Source organism: Bombus vosnesenskii, unplaced genomic scaffold (assembly GCF_011952255.1).
Source record: "Bombus vosnesenskii isolate JDL3184/JDL3185 unplaced genomic scaffold, Bvos_JDL3184-5_v1.1 scf7180000013263, whole genome shotgun sequence".
NCBI lineage: Eukaryota > Metazoa > Arthropoda > Insecta > Hymenoptera > Apidae > Bombus > Bombus vosnesenskii.
The window spans coordinates 9,524,967-9,547,652 of record NW_022882923.1 but is presented as its reverse complement, the minus strand read 5'-3'; the positions used below and the strand labels follow the sequence as shown (position 1 = coordinate 9,547,652).

General features: G+C 35.6%; 3 protein-coding genes and 1 long non-coding RNA gene across 5 annotated transcripts in view; 2 read left to right on the top strand and 2 right to left on the bottom strand.

Moving 5' to 3' along the window:
* LOC117231319 (unconventional myosin-XVIIIa-like) overlaps positions 1-6,955 on the bottom strand; it is a 65,476-nt gene extending 58,521 nt beyond the window's left edge. Inside the window, 2 exon segments of the mRNA XM_033489673.1 lie at positions 115-798; positions 4,981-6,955. Of these exon segments, the coding sequence (XP_033345564.1) occupies positions 115-798; positions 4,981-5,115 (819 nt within the window). The 5' untranslated portion in view covers positions 5,116-6,955.
* A 173-nt stretch (positions 6,956-7,128) lies between these two features.
* Positions 7,129-9,106, top strand: LOC117231298 (MTRF1L release factor glutamine methyltransferase). Its single transcript, XM_033489636.1, has 5 exons — positions 7,129-7,638; positions 7,973-8,061; positions 8,122-8,335; positions 8,460-8,713; positions 8,810-9,106. The coding sequence occupies exons 1-5, from the start codon at positions 7,387-7,389 to the stop codon at positions 9,051-9,053; spliced, it is 1,053 nt and encodes a 350-aa protein (XP_033345527.1). The 5' UTR covers positions 7,129-7,386; the 3' UTR covers positions 9,054-9,106.
* Positions 9,107-9,163: 57 nt separating this feature from the next.
* LOC117231257 lies at positions 9,164-22,309 on the bottom strand. Of its 2 annotated transcripts, XM_033489533.1 has the most exons (10): positions 21,964-22,309; positions 17,810-18,122; positions 17,167-17,344; positions 13,578-14,262; positions 12,372-12,628; positions 11,724-11,899; positions 11,244-11,475; positions 10,925-11,105; positions 10,616-10,847; positions 9,164-10,414 (listed from the first exon to the last, which is right to left on the bottom strand). In XM_033489533.1, the coding sequence occupies exons 1-10, from the start codon at positions 22,088-22,090 to the stop codon at positions 10,132-10,134; spliced, it is 2,664 nt and encodes an 887-aa protein (XP_033345424.1). In that variant the 5' UTR covers positions 22,091-22,309; the 3' UTR covers positions 9,164-10,131. The 2 variants fall into 2 exon arrangements, with proteins under 2 accessions (XP_033345424.1, XP_033345432.1); XM_033489541.1 differs by lacking the exons at positions 17,167-17,344; positions 17,810-18,122; positions 21,964-22,309 and adding exons at positions 14,344-14,447; positions 14,536-14,574 and having other exon boundaries at positions 13,578-14,258.
* LOC117231325 lies at positions 17,998-20,529 on the top strand. The gene is made up of 3 exons (XR_004492940.1): positions 17,998-18,127; positions 18,223-19,013; positions 19,076-20,529. It is a non-coding gene; the product is annotated as an uncharacterized LOC117231325 (long non-coding RNA).
* Positions 22,310-22,686: the final 377 nt, after the last annotated feature.

Here is a 22,686-nt window from a genome sequence, read left to right as displayed (position 1 = left end):
ACGAAGATCTTTCAGCTGCGAAGCTGAGCTTGAACAGCATGAATTTCAAGCCACGAGCACCTGGAATACCAGCGAAAGCCTCTAACAGAAACCAATTAGGTCCTTCCAACTAACCTGCAATAGTTTGGTGTCGCTTTGGTGGTGATGATGATGCTGTTGTTGCTGGTGTTGCTGCTGATGCTGCTGCTGAGCCTGCTGAACTGTTCGCTGAGGTGATACCTGCCACGAGCTTTGTCCTGTCTGCGTTTCCTCCTCGCTACAAGCTTCCTCCTTGCTAACAGCGTTTCCAAATCCTGACAAGTGTGTGGGCACGTTCTGGTAAGCGATCACCTCGTTCTGCAGCGTGTTTCTGACCAGTAAATTGCTGGCCTCCTGGTAATTGGTCTCGTTTCCGTTCGGCAGATGGCTTTCCTCTGACAACGAATTCACAGTATTACTGACACTCAGACGTGGTCCCTTGAGAATTCCTCGCTTCGGAGGCTTTGGCGGCAGTGGTGGCAGATTCTTCCCTGATTGTCCGGATACGTTGGTTGGTGTAACCGAAGACGTAGTGGTGGTGATTGTCAATGAAGTCAAAGAAGTTTCAGAAGAGTCACTCTGTGTCAAACCATCCGGCGTTCTCGTATTCCAATTATTACCAGTGCGAACACTTTGCCCTGAGCTTGAAGAGTTTTGCGAATTTTCTAAGATATCACGGTCCAAGTAAGCGAAGAACGAAGCACTATAGTCTGCGGTGATACCACTCGGCAACTTTTCCTTCTCCTTCCGGCGACCAGGAATCTTTAACGATCTCCGAACCTGCAAATGAAACAGATACACTTGGTCATTTTTCCAGTCAAACTTTGTTACAATGTACATATTATAGGTATAAATAGGAAACAATGTTATACAGTAGCCAGAAAAAGTATTCGCACATACCCTTATTTTCCAATGTAGCCTTTTTTAAAGCTAGATTTTAAATTTCATTCTCATAATACCAAATTCTTGTAACTGCCATTTTTTAATGCTATATAATAAATACAATGGCGTGTAAATATTATTTACGTTAAGAAATAGATAAGGAAGCATTTAGTGTAGAAAATACATAAATAGAAAAGAAATTAAAATATTAAAAAACTGGTTATATCTTTATCGTATAAAACTCGACAGAACTTTTCTACCCATCTAATACATAGTTTCCTTTTCTAATGATTTTCTTAATACGATCTTCTTTCCTTTAATTTCATTTTATTGCAAATGTACAGTAATAAAACGTGAAATATACAAGATAAGATTTTGAACTTGGTGTTTCAACGTATGCATCTTGGTTTATATTCCACTGCTTTTCATTGCCAAACGGAAATTTAGTTTCCCAGAAAGTTATTTGGTTTAATATGAAAAACAAGATAGTACTGGATCATTTTTCTCTCACACGATGTGCCCACATACTCATCCACTTGCAATATTATTTTCTTTGAAATTTGATGCAATATCAAAAAGATATTAAGGACATATTTAATAAGAAACATGCTGTTTGCGAGGTATATACTACAAAGATATTCGATACGAAAGATCTAAGGAAACGAATACCTGAGAGGCAGCCGTACGTGATGAAACAATGACGTATCCATTCTAAAGCCTATTCCTTTTCCTAGATCTTTCGTATCAAGTATCCTTGCATAAGAGTATGCGAAAATGACGTATAAATGCACTTCAAGTTAATAATGCATAACAAGTTTACTACGATACTTTCCATTCACGACTCTATCTTTTAATGAACTTTATGATACGATATTTGTCAACCAATAAAAAAAATACTAAGGAGATTGGTCAATAAATAATTGTTGGAAATACAGATTTTCTAAACATGTTTCATCGATAAAGAATTTAAGAGAGAGGAAATAATCGCCTGATATCCGAGATTAGATACCAAAACAGGAAAAGATAAATAGCAGAGTTGTGTGAGAATAGGGTGAAAAACTAATTATAGCTTCGATGTTTAAGTATAAACTTTAAATGTTAATTAATAAAATTCCACCAATGGAAAATTATTCGTCTACGTGTGCTCTATTTAATTAAAAAACTAACAATATATGTTCATGATTCGAGTAATAAATAGTTTAACATTTGAAAATATTTTAATATTCTTCTATCGACTATTTTCCGCTATTGCTATTTTACAACAAAAGTAATCGTGTACGTTCCGAGAAAAATTAGCGCGAAGATATACGATACGATGAAACTACGTGTAACAGACATACGTAGAGAGGGAGCAATGACCGATGTCGGAACAATTACAAATTCAAGTGTAATTAAGTAACTATGAAAGTGCCCTCGATTTCGTAATTCGAAAAGGTCTCTAATTAAATACAGCGCTGGGCTGTAATTCAATTATCTTCGAAACAAATCGATGATTGAATGAAACTGCTGTTTTTTAAGTCTCTGAAAACTAAACAAAAAAACTAATAATACATCGTTTGCAGAAATAAAGTGCAAGAACATTGCACGCTGTAACATCCTACCTGAATTATGCTAACTGCAAGTAAGTTACAGTTCTATCCGTACTCTGAATAAAAGACTATTTTCTAAGCTACATAATACACAAAAGTACATGATAATTATAACCTAATACATAATTATATATTTAGATCTGCAATTGCATATGCCTTAGCACAAATGTTGAGATCTTGATATCTTAATAATCACCGACTGAGAATTGAACAAGACTTAATGATATAACACTTTCACTTGAGTTCCATTACCTGCTGATAATGCATCCGCATTTCCTCTCTAATTACAAGGTACATACGGTACTACTACTATACGTCCACGACAAACAAATTACTTCCAATGCATCAGAGAATTTTTCATGGCATTTATCATCGTGCACAACGGCAAATATGTTTCTAAATAAAACGGACGGGCATGAAGAATGATTAAGGTTATAAAAACGTAATATACGGTCACAGAAAGTTCGAGAGAGAAACTGATATAAGAATTTATAGAAATAAATGTTAAACAGCCACGTTACGTTCTAACGCTCTAACATCGTTCGCTTCACTTTGCATTAAACGTCTCTCGGATACGTTGACTATTTTTTAATTCGATGAACGAAACAGTGAGCAGACTGTTTGTTTTTTTTTTTTATTATTACGTCTATATATTAAATACGATAAATACTATTGAATTAACGAATTATGTACAGTGATTCGGGAAAGTATTCGAACACTTATCGTAGACAATTTTTCCGAGCATATTATAATATATGTTATACGAAATTGTTTCCATAAACACTGTAATGATATGTACGACTATTATGATTATAATGATACAATTTGAAATTAATATAAAACAACGAAAAAGTTTCAACATTTATATGGAGGCAAGAAAGATGAGAAAATTTTAGTTTACGAAGTACAAATAAAAATTGATATTTTCCAATTTTTACGAAAAATAGAGCGGGATGCAGAGATAATGTGAATTCCTCGTTTATTACATGATTTATAAGGAAAGGAACAAAAAATACTTACACAAATCACCATATCCTTAAGCTGATGTGTTGTTAAATTTAAAAAATGATTCAACACACTTTAATTATATTATATGAAAGTCACCTTAATTATAATTTAAAAGCGTAACTACATATTTTGTATCTTGTACAAAATTATACATTTTGTGTAAAAAATATCGTAATGATGAATAATTTGGAATATTTACATGCGTTAATATGTTCTCAAAGTAGCAATCTAATTTTTTATTTACGTTTGTAAAAGAAAACAAACCGACGTTACAATGTATCGAATATTCGAAGAATTTTCTGTTCTTACCAATACATGTATCTCTCACATACTACTGAATGACCTTGAATTATCTCGAGGTTACTTTGCACGAGGTCAGTATGATATCATCTTTAGTTTAATATAAAATAAATATCAGGAACAATGGAGAATTTTATTTAGAATATAAAATTAATGAAATCTTAAAATTTTTATTGTACAGGCAATTTTTATTTCATTAAATTCTACAAAAACAACGAAACAAATATTTTTTCTACTTTTCTCATATAAAATTGCTACTATGCACTATTTCAAGCAAAATTTATTTTAAGACATCCTATATACTTTACTATGGAATCATTCTACGTATAAACCCTGTTACTTATTACTTAACGTGTAATACGTTATCCGTTAAAGAATTACAATCTTTTTCACACAAACTGTTATGAAACGTCTTATCTCAATAAACAAAAGAATGTAATCAGCGAATTTTAAATTGTTATCAATTGTAAAGATTACAACAACACACAAAATGTATATAAAAAATGGCCTACTTTTAATACACGTGTAAAGTTTAAAGAATGTATACAGTTACGTTTCATAAATTAACAAATCAGTAAAACGCGACTAATGCAGCTACTTATTTGCATTTATAATCTTTAATAATGACATCATGATAAACAAAAACTTAGAAAAATGTATTAAATATCAAGGTTCAAATATACACATTGAAGAGAAAAGAAATAAAGCCGGAAAATTCTTCTAAAGCGTATGACGGAATATCTGTGGTATGCTGTTACTATGGTGAACACATACCGCTCGTCAAACCGCTACCCTACAAACTTCTTTAAAGGTGTTCGAACCTCCCAAAAAAACAGAACTCATAGATAAAAGATGAAGATTATCCACAATGACTCAAACTCGACAAATCGTAGGAATTATCCGCGCGCTATATCCACTTTGTAGATAAGCACAACGAAAGGAACGCGTAAAGGTCAACATTCAACATATTCAGCATGGACGTATCTCGACAAATTTTTATCGGACGAACGAGATAAATCTTAACAAGATAATATTACGCATATTTCATGTACCAAAAGAGAAGAATACTGTACTAAAAATAAACTAACACTATGTGTTAATCATTCATATATCTAATACCTTCAACCTACTGTTTCAACTAGATTAATTTACAAAAATAAACAAACAAAACAGAAAGACGTACTTCATCCAAACGTAGCAATTCCTCAGCGGACATACTACTGCGATCTCGTTTCTTGACATCTTTTCGTTCCTTCTTCTCTCGCTTCCGCTTCTCCTTGTCGTCCTTCTCCGCAGCCTTCTTCATAAAGTTAAACATCTTCTCATTCACAGCACGGATCTTGAGTCGAATGTGAGAAAGAGATAACACAGGATATCTCTTCTCTATTGATAGCTGGCGCGTGCACAGTTTCACGCCGTGTCGCGTATTTCGGTTCGACCCGCGCGCATAACGCGACACTGTCCATCGAAACGACTATGTGTGCCCGGTCACACCGCCGCTTATGTGCAAACACTAAACAACCGACGGAATCACTCCCCTACGACCTACGACGGCTATACACGATCGCACTCTGAAGACGACGAGGAAGAAGGGGAGGAGGGGCGTGCACGCTCGCGCAACGTTGCGTACGCGCCAAGCGAGCGCAAATCGGTAACAGGAAATTCCCTGTCACGAACGAATTCCGAGTAAACGATACGTCACTTTCGATGCCCCGTTATTTTACGATACAATACGAGGCACGTTTTCTTCACCACGCTTCGATCTATTCCCACATCGAAACGGTACCGATAGACACGAAGCAACACTCGCGCATCACTCGATAAATTTTTAAGTACTAGGTTTTCACGCGACACGGATCACGAAACACCGAATACATCGATAGATTTTCAGTCGATGATTGACGGTACGGTGAGACGTGACGCGTAAAGGGGCGTGAACCTACCAGAGCAAACTGTTTCTTCATGGCCGGTCGTTTCCGGCATTTAATCCAAGCAAGATATTCCGAAACTGTATTTTTTTTACAATATTCTTCCTCTTGCTCTATTTCTTACGTTGTTTCTTTATGAACAGAAGAATGGCTCTCTCTCTCTCTCACTCTCTTCTTCTTGGTTAAAGCTAATTGAAAGTGTTCTTTCGTATATGATGCAAGACGATTGATCGAAAGCACAACTTTTATACACTTCGATAGTTTATTCTTGGGCTGATCGTATTAATTCCTTTCTCCGTTATTTCATCGCCGGAAAGCATCGTTCCGTGTGAAAACAATATCGTGACAATCGCGCGTGACAGCGAACTTTTACCTTCGCGAGGCTTTCGAGTCGCCGGTATACCGTCGGGTGAAGGCGGAAGGGAAGGATAGGAATACGCGTGCCTAGAACAAAGAGGAAGGGGGGAAGGTTGGAAAGGAGAAAGAGAAGCAAGAGCGAAAGAGCAGCGAGAATCTACATGTCATTTTTCACCACACCTTACTCTCACGCTCTTTAAGCGACGGAAAGCTTCTGCTCGTAAACAAATGCCGTACAATCATAGAGAGGAATGTTAAGCGTTGCGACAGGGCGGCGTGTGTATCGGTTAGTTGTTTGCGATATAATCGAGCGAATCGTAAACAACGATCGATGATGTCACACGAGATCCAGAACCGACGCGATTTTCGATACACGACGAAACTGACAGTCAACGCAGCACGAGACACACGTCACAACACCGCCACCACACCACCCGCCGCCATTCACTAGGCCAAAGACGCGTGCAATTCGTATAATTCTCCAGATCCAAACCGTCCGATACGATAGTCACTCGAAAACGATGGTACACGTGTCCGTCGGAGCGTATAACAGCCTAGCCCATTGGATCGTTCCCTTTGTCAGAAAGACACAGTCAATAATAGACGGAAGTTGAACGGCGCACTCGTGTGACACCGACGACTGTCATGGCAGACTGAGTCGCAAGTTGCGAGTTGGACCAGTGGCGACTGCTGGCGTCCTAAACCGAATCATGGCCTATAGGCCCGCACCCTTCTTTCCGTTATACAATTCTGCGCATGCGCCCCTAATCGATGATACGTTATCGACTGAACGCAAGACGAATCTTTCTTATGAATTAAAAAAGACTGACATGTGTGATATTAACCATTTAATTGGTCAATATTACGAAATAACAACGATTTCAACAAGATAGGTTTTCCAGACATGCAACACATATTTTGCCTTGTATCGTTTATGAAATCCGTGTATCTCATTCACATGTTTAATGAGTTTTCGTATTCATGTACGTATTGTGTAATTGTAAGCATTTACAATTATATGTTGATATAGTGATTTACCTGCCCCATAAATATCTCATTGCTTCTTCAATGTCAATCCTTTCTCTGCTCGATCGACGTTGTATTGCGAGAAAATGTAATTAAATATATTTCTCAACAGCTGGCAGCACATAGCAGGATTAAACGAATAACGAATCGTGATTCGTGCCTGGCAATCGTGAGTTTAATAAATGGAGGATATTTTGATATTTCGTATATCACGTGAAATAATTGTTGGTTAGGAACACAATTTGATGGTGACGACAACTTATTCTATATGAAACATAATGTTGCTTCGATGTCTTTCGAGTGCTCGTGCTTTCTTCAGTGTTGTAAGTGCCGAAACATGTATACAGTGTAGTAAAGGTAAAATTATCACGTTTAGTCGACCAACGCGAAGTTTGTGCACAACGAACGTACAATGTCCTACTGTTGGTGAAATTATTGAACAATGGAGCGACCGGTTTAAGAACGAAGGTATTCCGGAACCCGTAGAATCGATCGAACACATCGTTGCACACGTTATAGGCACTAGCAAGGTATTACCATTACCAAGCATTCAATGCTCGTACAATTTAAATTCTTCTTTCTCGTATTTTCATGATGACCAGTACCAACCACTAAAATAATTATCAACTGATATTCATTGTTTTAAACATATTTTCTTTCGTTAAATCTTGTTATAATCTTTACTCCTGTAAATGGAGTATATATGAGTACGAAGTAAAATAATATTTAAAAAATATATAAGCAAATACATACACATAAGTTGTTTTTATACAATTTTTATTTAATCTTACGAAAACGATGAAATTTGCTTTGTAATTAAATTCGATATTTAAAAATAGGATTTCAGCGAAAATTTATTTTCAGATATTAGATGTTGTGAACGCGCGAAATAAAAGACTTACGTCGGATCAGCGCGATACACTGGATTTGTTGTGCGAATGCCGATTATCTCGGTAAAAAGTTTTCACAGAATTGTTGTTCATCATTCTTTGGCTAAAATCGAATCTTTACAGAATGCCGGTTCAATACATAATAGGAGAATGGGACTTCCAAGATATTACTTTAAAATTAGTTCCGCCAATTTTCATTCCACGACCAGAAACTGAAATGTTAGTTCATTATGCTTTAAAAGCATTACGTTCTTCTGAAAATAAAAAACAAGAAATCTTAGAGGTTGGATGTGGTTCTGGAGCCATATCTCTTGCGATCGCTCATGCTGATAAAACAGTAACTATTATATCAGTCAATTGCTATCTATCTTGCATATATTTACTTACTTTTATTGGAAATCATTTTCTCTGATAACTATTGCAAATAGGATTCATACGTAAAACTAGACCAATTTTTCTAGGTTAATTGTATAGCGATCGATTCAAATCCAGACGCGTGCGAATTAACAAAAGAAAATCGAGATAGGTTAAATTTAAAAGATCGAGTTGCAGTTGTGCATGCAGCCCTGAAAGACGATGGATCGATAGAAATATCGAACGCATTAAGTGAAACCAAAGATCTCGATTTTAATTCGAAAATTTTCGATATAATAGTTAGTAATCCTCCTTATGTGCCGACCAAACAGATACCTACATTAACTCCAGAAATTAAAATGTAAATAAATATCAAGTCAAAAAAGCATTTTAAACATTGTAAATTAATATTTTTTCACATATATATAATATTTATAATTTAAATTGTATTCTTCAGTTACGAAGATCTAACGGCACTTGACGGAGGAGACGATGGCTTAAAAGTCATTAAACCTTTACTAAAATATGCTGCTACAGCCTTAAAGCCGGGAGGACGTTTGCTTTTAGAAGTTGATACAAGTCATCCTGAATACATACGCTTTTTTACAAAAAAATATTCCGTTCTTAAACTTCAGTACGCACATACATACAAAGATTTTTGTAACAATGATCGATTTGTTGAGATAGTGAAACTCTCGTAAAAGGGTTTAATGTACAAATATTTTTTACAATAAATAAATCAAAATAAAATACATTACATGTTTCTTCATATATGTTTATAGAATTAATTAATATATGTATATGTACATAATTAAAAATATCAATAATTTATTTGTTTTCTGATACATTATTAGAGTATACTTGGATTAAAAATATCTTTATACTGGATGGAATTAATTATAAAGTCGTACTTTCTTAAAATTAAAAAATTCTAAAGTTTTTAGTAAGAAATGGTCGCTTTATGTCAAATGATCATGCATTAAAATTAGCTAACTTACAGTAATTCGTGATATATACAATGGGAAACGAAAAATACAATAAGCGTATTAGTTAAAAAATAAATAATTTGATAGTGAATATCGTAACAGTGTCTTTTTGGTTCTTTTAACCTTGCTATCTGTACAAACAAAAATATAACAAAATTATGTTAAAAAAACTATTTTAAAAAGTCATTTCCTTTCTAATTATCTTCATGAAAACAACAGCATTTCATTTCGTTAACAATAAATTGATAATAACTATAATAGCATCAATATGTGTGTATCAATAGATATTTTATAATAATTTTTTACTTTCGCCAGTCTTTCAAGAAAATATTACTTCCATGAATGAATTGATGTGAATGAATTCAGTGAATACGTACGTATAAAAATTTGTTAAATATTTACAATTGTTATAAATGTAATTTCAAATACTGATTTTCATGTCTTTTATCCATCTTATAAATATCGTTTTTTCTTTGGTAATTGTTAACTCGGTTAGTCAGCTCAACAGAGCCGTTGTAATATTAATTTCTTAGAGATTGAAACTGCTGGAAATTAATGTTGTACTAGCAATTGTCAATTAGCAGTAGTTGATTGCACTTATAAATAACAGTCTCAGGAAAATCTTTCTATTAATTCTTCATTAGAATATCCTCAATAATATCAATCTCTGTAGAATCAGTGTAGGAAGTATAATTGGAGTTTGCACGTTCGTCAATCTTCGAATTAACTCAATTGTACTTTAGTTTTTAATACTTGTTATTGCTTAATGTCGTTACCCCTTCGATTGTTTATTTTATTGCGGAGAAAACTTTTCGAGTTCTCTTTTAATCGAAGCTATTAACGGTACTGCTGGATCTTCTGGTGGAAGTTGGCTGTCGACAAGTATACGCCTCGTATCAACATCTGGCAAGTTAGGCCTATGAAAGGGACCAGCACTTAGTGGTCTGGAACCCCAACCACTGCGAGATCGCGGTGGTTGGAAATGTCCATTTTCTGCAATATCACCGTCGTTGGATTTCACCGGTAACGACGTACGAGGTCGAACCTGCATTTCCGCTAATGGTGAAGATGTAGGACTAAAGACGAAATTAAATACAGACATTAACATGAATTTTAAACAGAATATACTAAAAAAGTAATCGATAAGCTTTCTAGATAAGTTTTGTCTCTGACTTTTAACACTAACTATATTGTAATTAATAATTACAATATAGACTCTTAATTTAGCAGAGCTTTTTTCAGAATGCTTCTCAATTACAATCTCTAAATAAAAATACCTAGCATGAGTGATTCTTCCTTTAGTTTCGGAAAATATCGTGAGAATATCCGGTGCACGTGCTGCTGAAGTTGGTCTTGTGGCGCATAATTGTGCTTCTGATTTTGCATCTCTACTTCCAAAGAGACTGAAAGAATCTTCCAGGAGTTCGTGAAGTCTTCTCCTTGCTTTCCCCACAGGACCGGATGGCATTGCATAAGTTGGATCAACATCTGTTCCGGATGTACCATTGTCTTAAATCACAGTTCAAATTACGTAATAAGAAAATTTAATCCGGAAAATACTAGAATAAATGGGCTGAAACAGATACCTTCTGCAGACAAGTTTTGCCGCCGAAGATTCCATACTATTGGTCCTATAACTCCAGGGTCTTTGACAGCACTCGAAGTTCGTGCAAAAAATTTATCATTCACACCATCACCCGTATAAAGACCCAAACGATCGTTTTCTCGCCTTACCAGTTCTGGAGAGTCTATGTCTAGATGTTTGACCTAAATAAAACAAATATAGAACACATAAAATCTGTGAGAAGTACGCGTAAAGTATTAAATATTTAATATGTTTTCGTTGGAATAACTTTATGCCATGTTTTCGTTACAACTTTTATTGCAAGATTAAAGTTTGCTCACCATAACTGGTTCGAGTACTCTAGAAAGTGGTTCAACACTTTTCATGCTGGGGAATGGCTTACAAGATGGCATAGAAAGGTAAGAATGCGGTGAAGCAGTGGCTTCTTCTTGCCTCGTGTAATCTTTTTCCAAAGAATCTAATGTTTCTAGATGATCGACAATGACATCCATTGAATCGGATGTTCGAGGCGTGTCAACAGCGTTTGTTCGTGACATTCTTCCATGTGCCATTCTATAATTGAACGATAACAATTAAATATCGCGTTATACTCTTTACAGGTTTACAGAAGTATCAAGATAGAAAGATAAGATTGAATATAATTAAAAGCTTTAAAAGAAAAAAATTAGATCTTAAGATATGGTTCAACATTATTAGAAATTTCAAAATACGAAGATGGGACTTCAGTTAAGCCTGAAAACAAACCAAGAAATTTTATCAAATGAAATTTGTATCATCTTGCAATTAACACTTGGATGTACCTGGTTCTTTTCGAGGAGTATTCCCACGGTCTCGGTTCTAGCGTTTTACTTTTCTGTTCTTCGTCGTTGTCGCTCGAAACTTGATGAATTCCTGCCTCGAGACTGTCGGGGGTTTCGAGAGACACCGGAGTCCTCGATAAACTTCCAGGAGTCTGTCTCTGACTGGTACCGTCAGTCTGCGAAAAAGGATAGGATGTGCAGTAGATCGATAGAGTTGCTTCGCAATAAATCAGAGTAAACGAAGGTTGAATATTCGCCCCAAGTCAATAGTCGAATAAACGCAACAGTCTGTCCCTGTAATTCCAGCTAGTCATTTGGCTCGATTATTGGACAGTGTTCTTACTATTCCGGATTTTTTCATTTATATTTATGTTCAATATCGCGCAAACTATTAACAAAATTAGTGGCCATAGCTTGCGTGCTTAAAGTGAGAATCTAAATAGATATTTATACTATACGCTAAATATTACACGAGTACTTTAAATCTCTTTACACCTTTGCACTTTTAAATTTAGCACAAATGCATATGAAAATTTACAGTCTATTAATCGCTATATTTTTTTTTTTTTTGTTTTTAACAGTCAATCACGTTATTTTAGATAATATTATTTCACGTTTCCTATGCTGCTACTCTAATTTCTCACATACCTTAATTTCCATTTCGGATGTCGAACAAGCATTATTATCAAGACCGGCAGCTGCTTGTATATATTCTTGTTTCTTTCTTAAAACATGATGACTCGGTGGTGCAGCTACAGCGCTGTGTGCTCGTTTCCTTTTTGCTGCGAGAACTAATCCCGTGACAACCAATGCTAACAGAATAAAACCAGCGCTTGCTGCACCGATTAATAGCCATGCATCCCTTTTCCTCGAAAGAGCCAATGGTCGTGTTTCTTTCAAGTACGCTATGTACACAAAAAATGCAAAGTAACTTGAAACTCAATTGAAACCCAAAATGCTTATAAATCAGTACTACTTAAAACAAGGAATGTAATACATTAATATATTGGATATACTGTAAGATATATATCAAGTGTCCTTTTTATATATTAAAAGTTGATCATTATGCCTGTAGATATTAATATTCGTACCCATTTTAATTAAAAAAAAGAAGATAAATTTTATTTAGATTATATATTAATAAATACACCTACAATCTAGATGTGCAAACGAACAATCCAAATTTGTCAGTGGAACTCAAAGTTTATTTAAAGAAGATTCAAGTTGTTCATGTTGTCATAATGAATCATGTTTGGGATACCTTGTAGCAGCCAACTTATTCGCTAGACGTTACTCCCTAGGATTATTACCTGTTCTGATCGACGTAACACGTCTCATCCGATACTCACTTTCAATTAGCGGACGAGATAGAGAAATGACTCGGCGATTGGTTCTTGTCTAGAGACGCAGCATTTTTCCATGAGAGAATTCATGATTTGCCATTCAGAACTTAATGAAAGAATTCATAGATGGCTCTAGTTTGATTCAGACTAGCGATAACGATACGGTCAGATCACGTCGAGTCAGGCTCCGGTCAAGACATTCTCGTTCGACTCGACCGAACCTCCAACTGCGAATAATCTCGTTGAATTACCTGTAAGCGATTTTGACCTGACTCGACGCGACCCGACCATGCGAATCGTCTCTTAAAATCATAGAGAGCGATGGCAAATGTTCTGATCGAACCACCTGCTGTACCTTCTTTTTGAATAGACTTGGAATCTCACTGGAAAATTCGCATCATTCGTTCGCACACCTAATTACGAAAAAGCGGTGCTAAGATATCTTACTTCTTAATGGAAAATAATAATACACTATACTACTATAAGTAAGAGCTACAAGTATAATATTTACGTTCGCTTTGAATAAGAACTGGCGCGCCAAGTTCCAATGCAACCTCTTGAGGTGACAAAAGAGCCATATCCCTGGCAGCTGTTTCCGCGGGTACAGGTTTCCCTCCTAGGTGAACCGAATAAATCAACTTCGTAGCCCCACTGTCCGTTACACTTGTATTTTGCATTCTAACTTGGACAGCCTCGTCGCCAGAACGATCCAATGAACGTAACTCGGAATATTTGCTTGTATTTGTGCTGTCTGAACCGCCATCGTTTAATATTTCTTCCCTTGACGTAGCACGATTGTTCGTACGATCGCGATGATCATTAAAAAGATTAGAAGACGAATTAAAAGATAGATCGTACTGCAACGATCGTTGACCAGGATACTCTGTCGTGTTTTCATTGAAGTCTAACGACGTGGTTGCAGATAGATCTTTATCGTACGATATTTTCTCTTCGATGGGGTTAGGTTTTGTGATTTTTAATTGAAAATCGTCCATTTGAATTTGCTCGTTGCGATTCCCAACATCGTTAACGCTTGTCGTCGTTGGGACAAGAGTATTTTTGAAGCTGGATACTTGAAGTAGTTTTATTTGGTTTGGCATCGTAGAGATCTGAGACTCTGAATTCCCTGGAATCCTTAGTTTAGGCGATGAGATCGTGGAATTTCGCGGCATTTCTCCCTGACCGGCGATCTCTGGCTGAAACAACGTTCGAGAAATATTTATTGCAACTGTATGTTTGCCACGTTACCTTGTATTTAAAAAAATATATATATAAACCTTTAAAAGTAACTCTCATAAATTTATTCGCTGTTACTGTAGAAATACGAAGGTGTACTTTATGGAATGCTCGGGGTTTAAGGAAGCTTCTATGATTGCACGGACTGTAAATCGAAATCGTTTAAAAGTTCCGTATTAATAAAAACTCATGTATATTAGTGGTGCCAATTTTATGAAATAATTGTTAATAACCAATTCGTTAAACACAGATTCATCTTGAAAGCTATGTATGTGAATGTTGTCTGGCAGCCATTCTTTATTCCAAGATTCTAAAATTATGATTTAAAAGCAAGAGTAATTAACGAATATTCGGTAATTAGAGTGACAATTCTTTCCCTTTGAAATTAACAAATAAAAGTTTCTCACCTTCGCGCAATTAACTTGCATTGTACGTGTATACGTTTATTCGAGGTTTACGCCTTTAACTACGTCGAAGGAGAAATTACGATTCATATTTCGAACGTAGTTTGCGAACAATTAAATACTATCCATACGAGTGCTTCAATCTATCACGCAAAATTTTTAAATCTTTATATTTACAGTTTGTAGACTGAAAGAAAGGTGATGATACAATCCGGTAGACGCAAACCTAAAAGTTCACAGATGAATTCTCTTAATTAGCCTTTCTTAATAAAGAGAATTTGTTCGACTTTTTCCATTAAACTGAATCTTAAGATAGGTCCATAGTTACATTCATACGTAAGCTACAAATTATCTACATACTATAGATAACTTTGGTTTAAATCCATAGCCTTAGTGAAGTATACTTTATGTTACTTACTTCTACGAAAATGTTATTTTCTACTAAGAACACTTCATCTTAATTTACATTATCTTAATAACTCATAATCTGTCATATTTTTAGGGACAGCGATGCTATCACCGCATAGCGGTGGAAAGCGGAACTAATTTTTCAATCCCCTTTACCTGCGACGAGAATATATATCCGTCCTTCTAAAACACTAGTGCGTTTCTTGTCTGCGAACAAACATCGACTGCCATCTATTCTCACACACTATAACGTTTTATGTTCCAGCTTCCACACACAGATGACGGAGCATGGCTTGCCCATAAACAAGGAGCGCACTACCGTGCGACAAGGACAGACATACCTCTCTCTCTAATTCATCGAATTTTCATTAATTGCCCTGTTCCCGCTACAAAATCCTTCGCTTTTAGAATCGAAGAATATAGAGGGGATCTCTGAGAACGGTTTTGCACCGATTTCGACCAGAATTTCCGCTTAATTATTCAGTTTTTAACGATTATCCACGGCGTCCCCTCGTCAGCCAGGGGCCACGCCGCAAATTTTCGCATAATTTTCCTCACGCGTAATTAATTCACGAACTTTTATGCGCGAAGAATTTACTACGGGATCTAAGGAAGCTTCTACGATTCCTTAGAGAGCTAATTAATACGGCGTAAAGTTGGTATTTGTAAAAAGTCGCAGACCAGTACCGGGCTAGCCGCGACATTAGCTACGATAAATGTCCATAACTAATTAATTAGAGGTAAATTCCGATTGAAATCGGCGTGTGAATCTTGCCAGAGGTTCCACCTTTGCCTTGCGATCCTGAAAGTTCATCATTTTTACCGGGGAGAAGAGTAACGAAGGAACAATCGTGAAATTAGATTGAGAAGTATGTCTGTCCTTGTCGCGCAATATAGCTTTCCTTGTCTGTGACGTCACGTATGTCTGTCTTTGTCGCACAATATACCTCTTCTTATCTAACAGGAGTTGAAGTACTTCCTCGCATGTTCTATACTCCTGTTACTTTTCTGCAGTTTTAGCCGGTTTCGATAGATAGCAGCATCGATCGTAGACAAGGAGCGCACTACCGTGCGATAAGGACACACATACTTCTCTCTCTCTAATTCTTCGAATTTTCATCAATTGCTCCGTTCCTGCTACAAAATCCTTCGCTTTTAGAATCGAAGAATATAGAGGGGATCTCTGGGAACGGTCTTGGACCGATTTCGACCAAAATTTCTGCCTAATTATTCAGTTTTTAACGACTATCCACGACATCCCCTCGTCACCCAGGGACACGGCGCAAATTTTCGCCACGCGTAATTGATTTACGAACTTTTACGCACGAAGAATTTAGTACAGGATCTATGGAAGCTTCCACATTTCCTTAGAGTGCGAATTAATGCAGCAGAAGGTTAATATTTATGGAAAATCGCAGACATGTACCTAATTAATTAAAAGGAAATTCCGGTCGAAATCGATCTGTGAACCTTGCCAGAGATTCTGCCTTTGTAGTACGATCCTGAAAATTCATAAATTTTATCAGGGAAAAGCGTAATTAACGAATAATCGTGAAACTAAAGGGAGAAGTACTTCTGTTCTTTTCGCGCAATATAGCTTTCCTTGTCTGTGACGTCACGTATGTCCGTCCTTGTCGGACAATACAGCTCTGCTTGTCTAACAGTAGCTGAGATACCTCCTTGCACATTCTATACTCCTGTTACTTTCCCGCAGTTCCGACCTTCTTTAATCATCGATGATAGACATGGAGCGCGATATTACGTGGCAACGATAGATATACGTATAACAGTGTTGCCATCTATCGGAGTCGAATCGCGAGAAAGTAACAGGAGCGGAGAATAGAACGCGCGTGAAGGTATCTCAGCTCCTGTTAGAAAAGGAGCGGGACAATGTACGACGAAGAGCGTAATAGCGATTAATTTCACCTTATCATCGCTATATGGTGATAATATTTTAATGAATTTAGAGGATATATCTATGAACGTTTATGATCGCGTCTGCCAAATTGGGGTTAGGTTGGGTTCCATTGTACGTTGATTCAGCAAGCGTACCTTGTTTCTAAGGAGCGCGTGCCCTCTTGTAATTCTTCGAAATCGTGTGTTCGTCTGTGAAAGTCCAAGATGACGATGCTGCTGCCTCGAAAACGCAGTCTTATACAATCGGGCTAGTTTCAATTCGATTTTTGGCGGTATGGCTTCACCTGCCCGAAGAACTGTTAGCAACCAGTATCTAAATCGTGGAGAACGAAAAAAGAATATTTCAATTATTCTGCGTAAAGTGTTGTTCGTGGCGTTACTTATAACGTAATTATGTATGTCTTGTCCGTAAGAAAACGCGAAGCTACGAACGCTGGATACGATCGCCTGTGCAATGTTGTGATGTTAGGTTAATTGGAACGTGTGTTTCCAGTCACGTTCTTGCAGTTTATAAAGGTTTTTGTAGTGCCAGCTATTTCTTAGAAACAAACACGGAGTCTGATTAACGCATATATATTCAGTTTCAATTTACCGAAACACTTAATCCCGGTTATGGCAAGAAACACGATAATTAAGAGTAGAGAAACATTCTTCTAACATACCGTTGGAAGTGTAATAAAAATATTTATATTTTGATCGGATGGCACCAAGTGCGAAAATATTCGTGCACAAGACGCATAAATACTCGCAATCTGGAAAATAACAAATAAATACACACCTTGGACCAGGATCTTCTCCGATAAGGACACCGATATTTTGGTCCGTGTCGTCGTCCAATCTAGGCGTTGGTTCGATGCAAGTAGTACATCTTGGTTCGTTAGGTTCAGCGTGATCGGGAAATGGTTTGTGATTATCTTTGTCTTCTGCCGGCGAGTACAATGTTACGGTATGATGAACTGTTCTGGTTTCGTAAAACGTCAGCCCTTGATTAGCGTCTACCCATGGTGGGGCATCCTTGGCATCTGACCAAAAGAAGTCTTGCAGATGTACTCGACGTCCTGGCAGATGTTCGATCAGAATAATTTCATCCTCTGAGGTAACAAACATTTTACTCGTAAATTATACGCCTCGATTAATAAGGATGGAAGTGAAAGGCGCGTTTTAACGATATTTATTTGATTTATTACTTAGCAAACTGAGGATAGATTACGGTGATATCAAGTCGAACAAGAAATTGTATATCATATTTCACGATACGTAGTAGTACGAAGAATAAATATTTTCGAGTGTTCAGTTTGATTAAGACGAGTAATCGATTCAAATTTATGCTTCAATGCAACGATAACCGTCTTTATTGCATCGTGTAAACGTGGTAATGTATAAACGAGGTTTGTCTTATGAAATTAACTGCGTTGATTACAAAAGTAGAACAAATACCGTTTTTCTTTTTAATATACAGGATATAGGTTAATCGCTGCGTGATATTGTTTTAAATATCGTTGGAATTGTAACTGTTATTCGTTGACAAGTATATTCTCGTAAAACATTTTGCTAAAGCATCCAAAATAAAATCTATCAAGAATTAAACGTTGTAACATAATTTTATATAAATAATCGTCTTGCTTACGCTTACAGCTGTTAATGTCAATTTTATTTAAAAAAACAAGCGTAAAATTAATATACGCAAAATAATACAAAATAATTATTTGAAAATTTCAATGAAATGTTACAGTTCAGGACATCTCGCGAGTAAAATATTCTTTTGAGGTTATGTAATTTCAGATTACATGATATTTATTTCCGCATTGCTATGAAAGAGGAACAGACAAACGTGAAGCGGTGGTGCGTGAAAGCTTCACTTTCATAGGAACTTATCGTCGACAAGGGCAATGACCTTTAGTCATGCGAATCGTTTACGAGACAATGTGACATTAAATATAACGAATAGACCAACTTGGTCCTAAACACCCGACATTAAACAGGTACACATACATATATATACAGTATTAATAATTATTCGATTTACGTAATTAACAATTATTAGACGTTTTTATGAAACGACAAAATTGGCTTGATATTATCGAGACAACAAGCGATCCCGATTGTTCAATTAATATTGATCGTGATGGATTAATTTCTCATGTGCGAGACAGGCTAAAAAGTGTAGGGAACTATTTTAACGACTTCAAAAACTATGAAGTAACCAATTAGAGTACATACTAGTTAAAAACTTCCGGTGGAAGGAGAAAATCTGTCAAAAAGTTTGTCGTACTACTGCGTGACTATAAATTGCTCGTTAATTTGCACGAGGTCATTGAATTCTCTTTTATTGGAACTTTGTTCCATGAATAGGTAAGTACCTATGTATTCAATTTCACTTGAAATTGACTAATACTTACTTTAGCATATTTCACTCACGAATTATGCATATGACGAATAAAACATAAAAATGAATTATAAGCAGACAAAGTATCGCTACCCTCACGGTGCGTTAAAATAATTTCAAGTTGGAAAATTCTGTAATCAGTGAAATCGTTTCAAGCGTATGTATTAATTAAAAAACGGACGATACATTACTGTTTCTAAGAATAAAAAGTAAAATATAACAACAGGTTAGGAAGAACCTTTGACAAAATTATAAAACGCAAGAAATAACAAACTGATTGTTTAAACGTGATTCTTTTTATTTTACTTTCTGTCGTACAGCGTGAATATAAAAAATCCTTTCCTTTTCTAATACATTCGTCGTATTTCCTCGATCAGGCCATCTATGTCTAAACCTAACGTATTTATATAGAATTTTCAACGCAAACCTTCTTTTTGTGTATTTTAGCAAATAGCGATTTCTCGCTTGTACAAACTTTTCATGCATCGCGTAATGTAAAGATTTGCTATGTACACCTTGAATATTTTTAGCCAGTGGTGGTAGTGTTAAATCGATAGGGAACCGAGTTCCTATGGTGAAAATAATGTAAATTGATTCTGATTAGTCTTCCAGGCTTTACCAGTTCGATTCCGCTAGAGACCATGCGTTTACAACCCCTTCCGATGCGCACTGTTACGAATTATTGCTGGTCACGTATCTAGTTATACTCTCACCTGTTATCCAACTCCAATTTATCGTGCAATACACCGAACTTCATTGCGAGAGCTTCAATTACGTTCTCTAATCGGCTCATTATCCTGAACAGAATGTTTTGCCTTAATTAATAGCTCGTGGATACTCGTCGAGCCATTTTTAACTTAAACGAAATGATCTGATACCATGTTACCGCTATGTACTTGATATCATATGTGTTTCGAAGTAACCAATCACTTTGATTAATTATTTTTATCTTAACTATTAATTGGGGTTACGAGTGAGAATTCAGGAAGAGAATTTAAATGGAAAATTACATTTTAAAGCTTATCTTTATTTTCGTAATGTAGCACTGATGTACCATTATTAGTTAAATTTCCCTGTGTTTCGTGTTTTTCTATTAATAAATGTATGTTGTAAATAAAAGGTAGTTTTCATTTTATTTCCGACCTTACAACTTAAAAATGTAAATATGTACCATTAGTGTCAGGTTAAAAAGGTGTATATCAAAATGAAATAAATTATTTTCTAGTAATATGTCGCTTTCATTAATGGTTTGAAATAAAATAACAAATAATTTAGAGTTTTAAATACTATATTTTTCATATGCTTGAATCATAAACAACGAGCCCGAATTATTTTACTATATTTATTACCATGTAATAAATTAAATATTTGTATAAAGATAAAAATATTGAAAAAAGATATACGACTAAAAGTATATACATATGACAATATAAATCACATAACATATGGACCAATGTTTTGCTCGTAAGATAAATATTATTTACATCAATTTATTTCTGCTATATATTAAGTTAATGCCAAATTTAGAGATGTTTATGTGTTATTTAACGCATTCCTGTATCAAATTCTATTTTAAATAAAACACAGTTTGCATATTTACATTACGTCGAAATATCGTCTTATAAAGCGATCTGACGTAATTAGCCAAAGGTCTTTGGCATTCAAGTTCAACATTATTCGGATCCAACAGATAGTTCTGGTTGCGTGGGAATGTTCGGGGGAAGCGTGATTCAAACCAGTGTTAAATGCTCCGTATGTCAGCGAATTGTATAGTACTTACGTAGAACTTGATGCTATCCACATGTGCGTATGTATATTGTATGTATATATATACCGAGATTCCCGGTGCGGAAAACATGGTGTCGATAATAATATCGATTAGTCGACGAACATTCACAGCTGACCGCTGAATTACATATCGTAATACGTCTTCGAGATTCTGTCACCTAGATTATTCAGTGACACGATTTCCAGTGACTCGACACTCGTGTAATCCACGAAACACATGCATTGCAATAATATACATGGTCGCGAAAGCTTGGATTCTATGATACACGAATTGTAAACTTTCTTCGAGAGATAAACTCATTACCATGAACGTACTCGTTTTCAAAAAAAGCGCGCCAGCGAGGAAACGATTGAATGAGAATCGATACGCGTATAGACGAGTGGAACAAATGTTTAGTAAGAGTATCTTGTCTCTCGAAGTAGATAAATCTTGTTCTTAAATTCAAATAATCTTGCAATTTTTTGTTCGACTATTTAAATATTCGTATATAAACTAGACAAGTAAGGAAAAATACATGAACGTGCGACAAAATTAAACAGAATGTAAAAAATGTTTTAATGGAATAAATTAATCGTATTATCAAATAAGTTAAAAGAAAACAAACTTGAACTTTCTAATTAATTTGAACTTCCTAGTATATTTTAATCGTAATTATCCTTATCATATACATAGACCCTATTGTATCAGTCAGTATAACGCAACAAAACCTTGATATCGAATATTTTCAATCTATAGTATCTCTGGAATAAAAACTAACCAGCTCCCGGTGGAAGGGAAGCTTGCACTTTCGAGATGTTCGAGTTTTGCAGAAGAAATATTAGAATTTGTACGATCGCACCGAAGGAAACTGACAATGCAGTACACAAAACACCACACAACAACATCGCGCCGGATGCACTCGGCTATACTAAAAGGGGTGAGACGTTGTCCACAAGTCTACTGAACCGTTCAGCCAATCCGAACGAACTCGAGTACTCCGTTCACTGCGCCGGCGTGATTTTCAAACATGCGCAAGGATATTTTATTCTTTGCTTCTACGTTATTTTCATTAATACCGTGCAAAGATTTCAACTTCTTTTATTTCTTTTTAAGACTTCGATAAATATATATATATATATACTCTACAAATATCCGTACCTTCCTTCCAAGTTAGAATTCAGAGGTGCAAACATAATATTTGAAATATTGTAAATTTATAAATTAGCGTTGTTTAAGCTAAGCTTCTAAGTTCATAGTTCGTTCTAAACACCATGAATGATATAATATTTGTAGTTATGACATATTTCGATTGAAACATAGTTGACAGACATTTACGAATAGAATTGGAAATATTTTATGTTCAATAATAATACATTTTTTAGTTATTTCTGATTTGAAAATGAATATACCAAGGCAAACATCAGCAAAATTTTAGTAATTCGATAAAACTTAAGATGGTGGGAAATCATAAACCACATAGTGTGTTAATATCAATTATAAA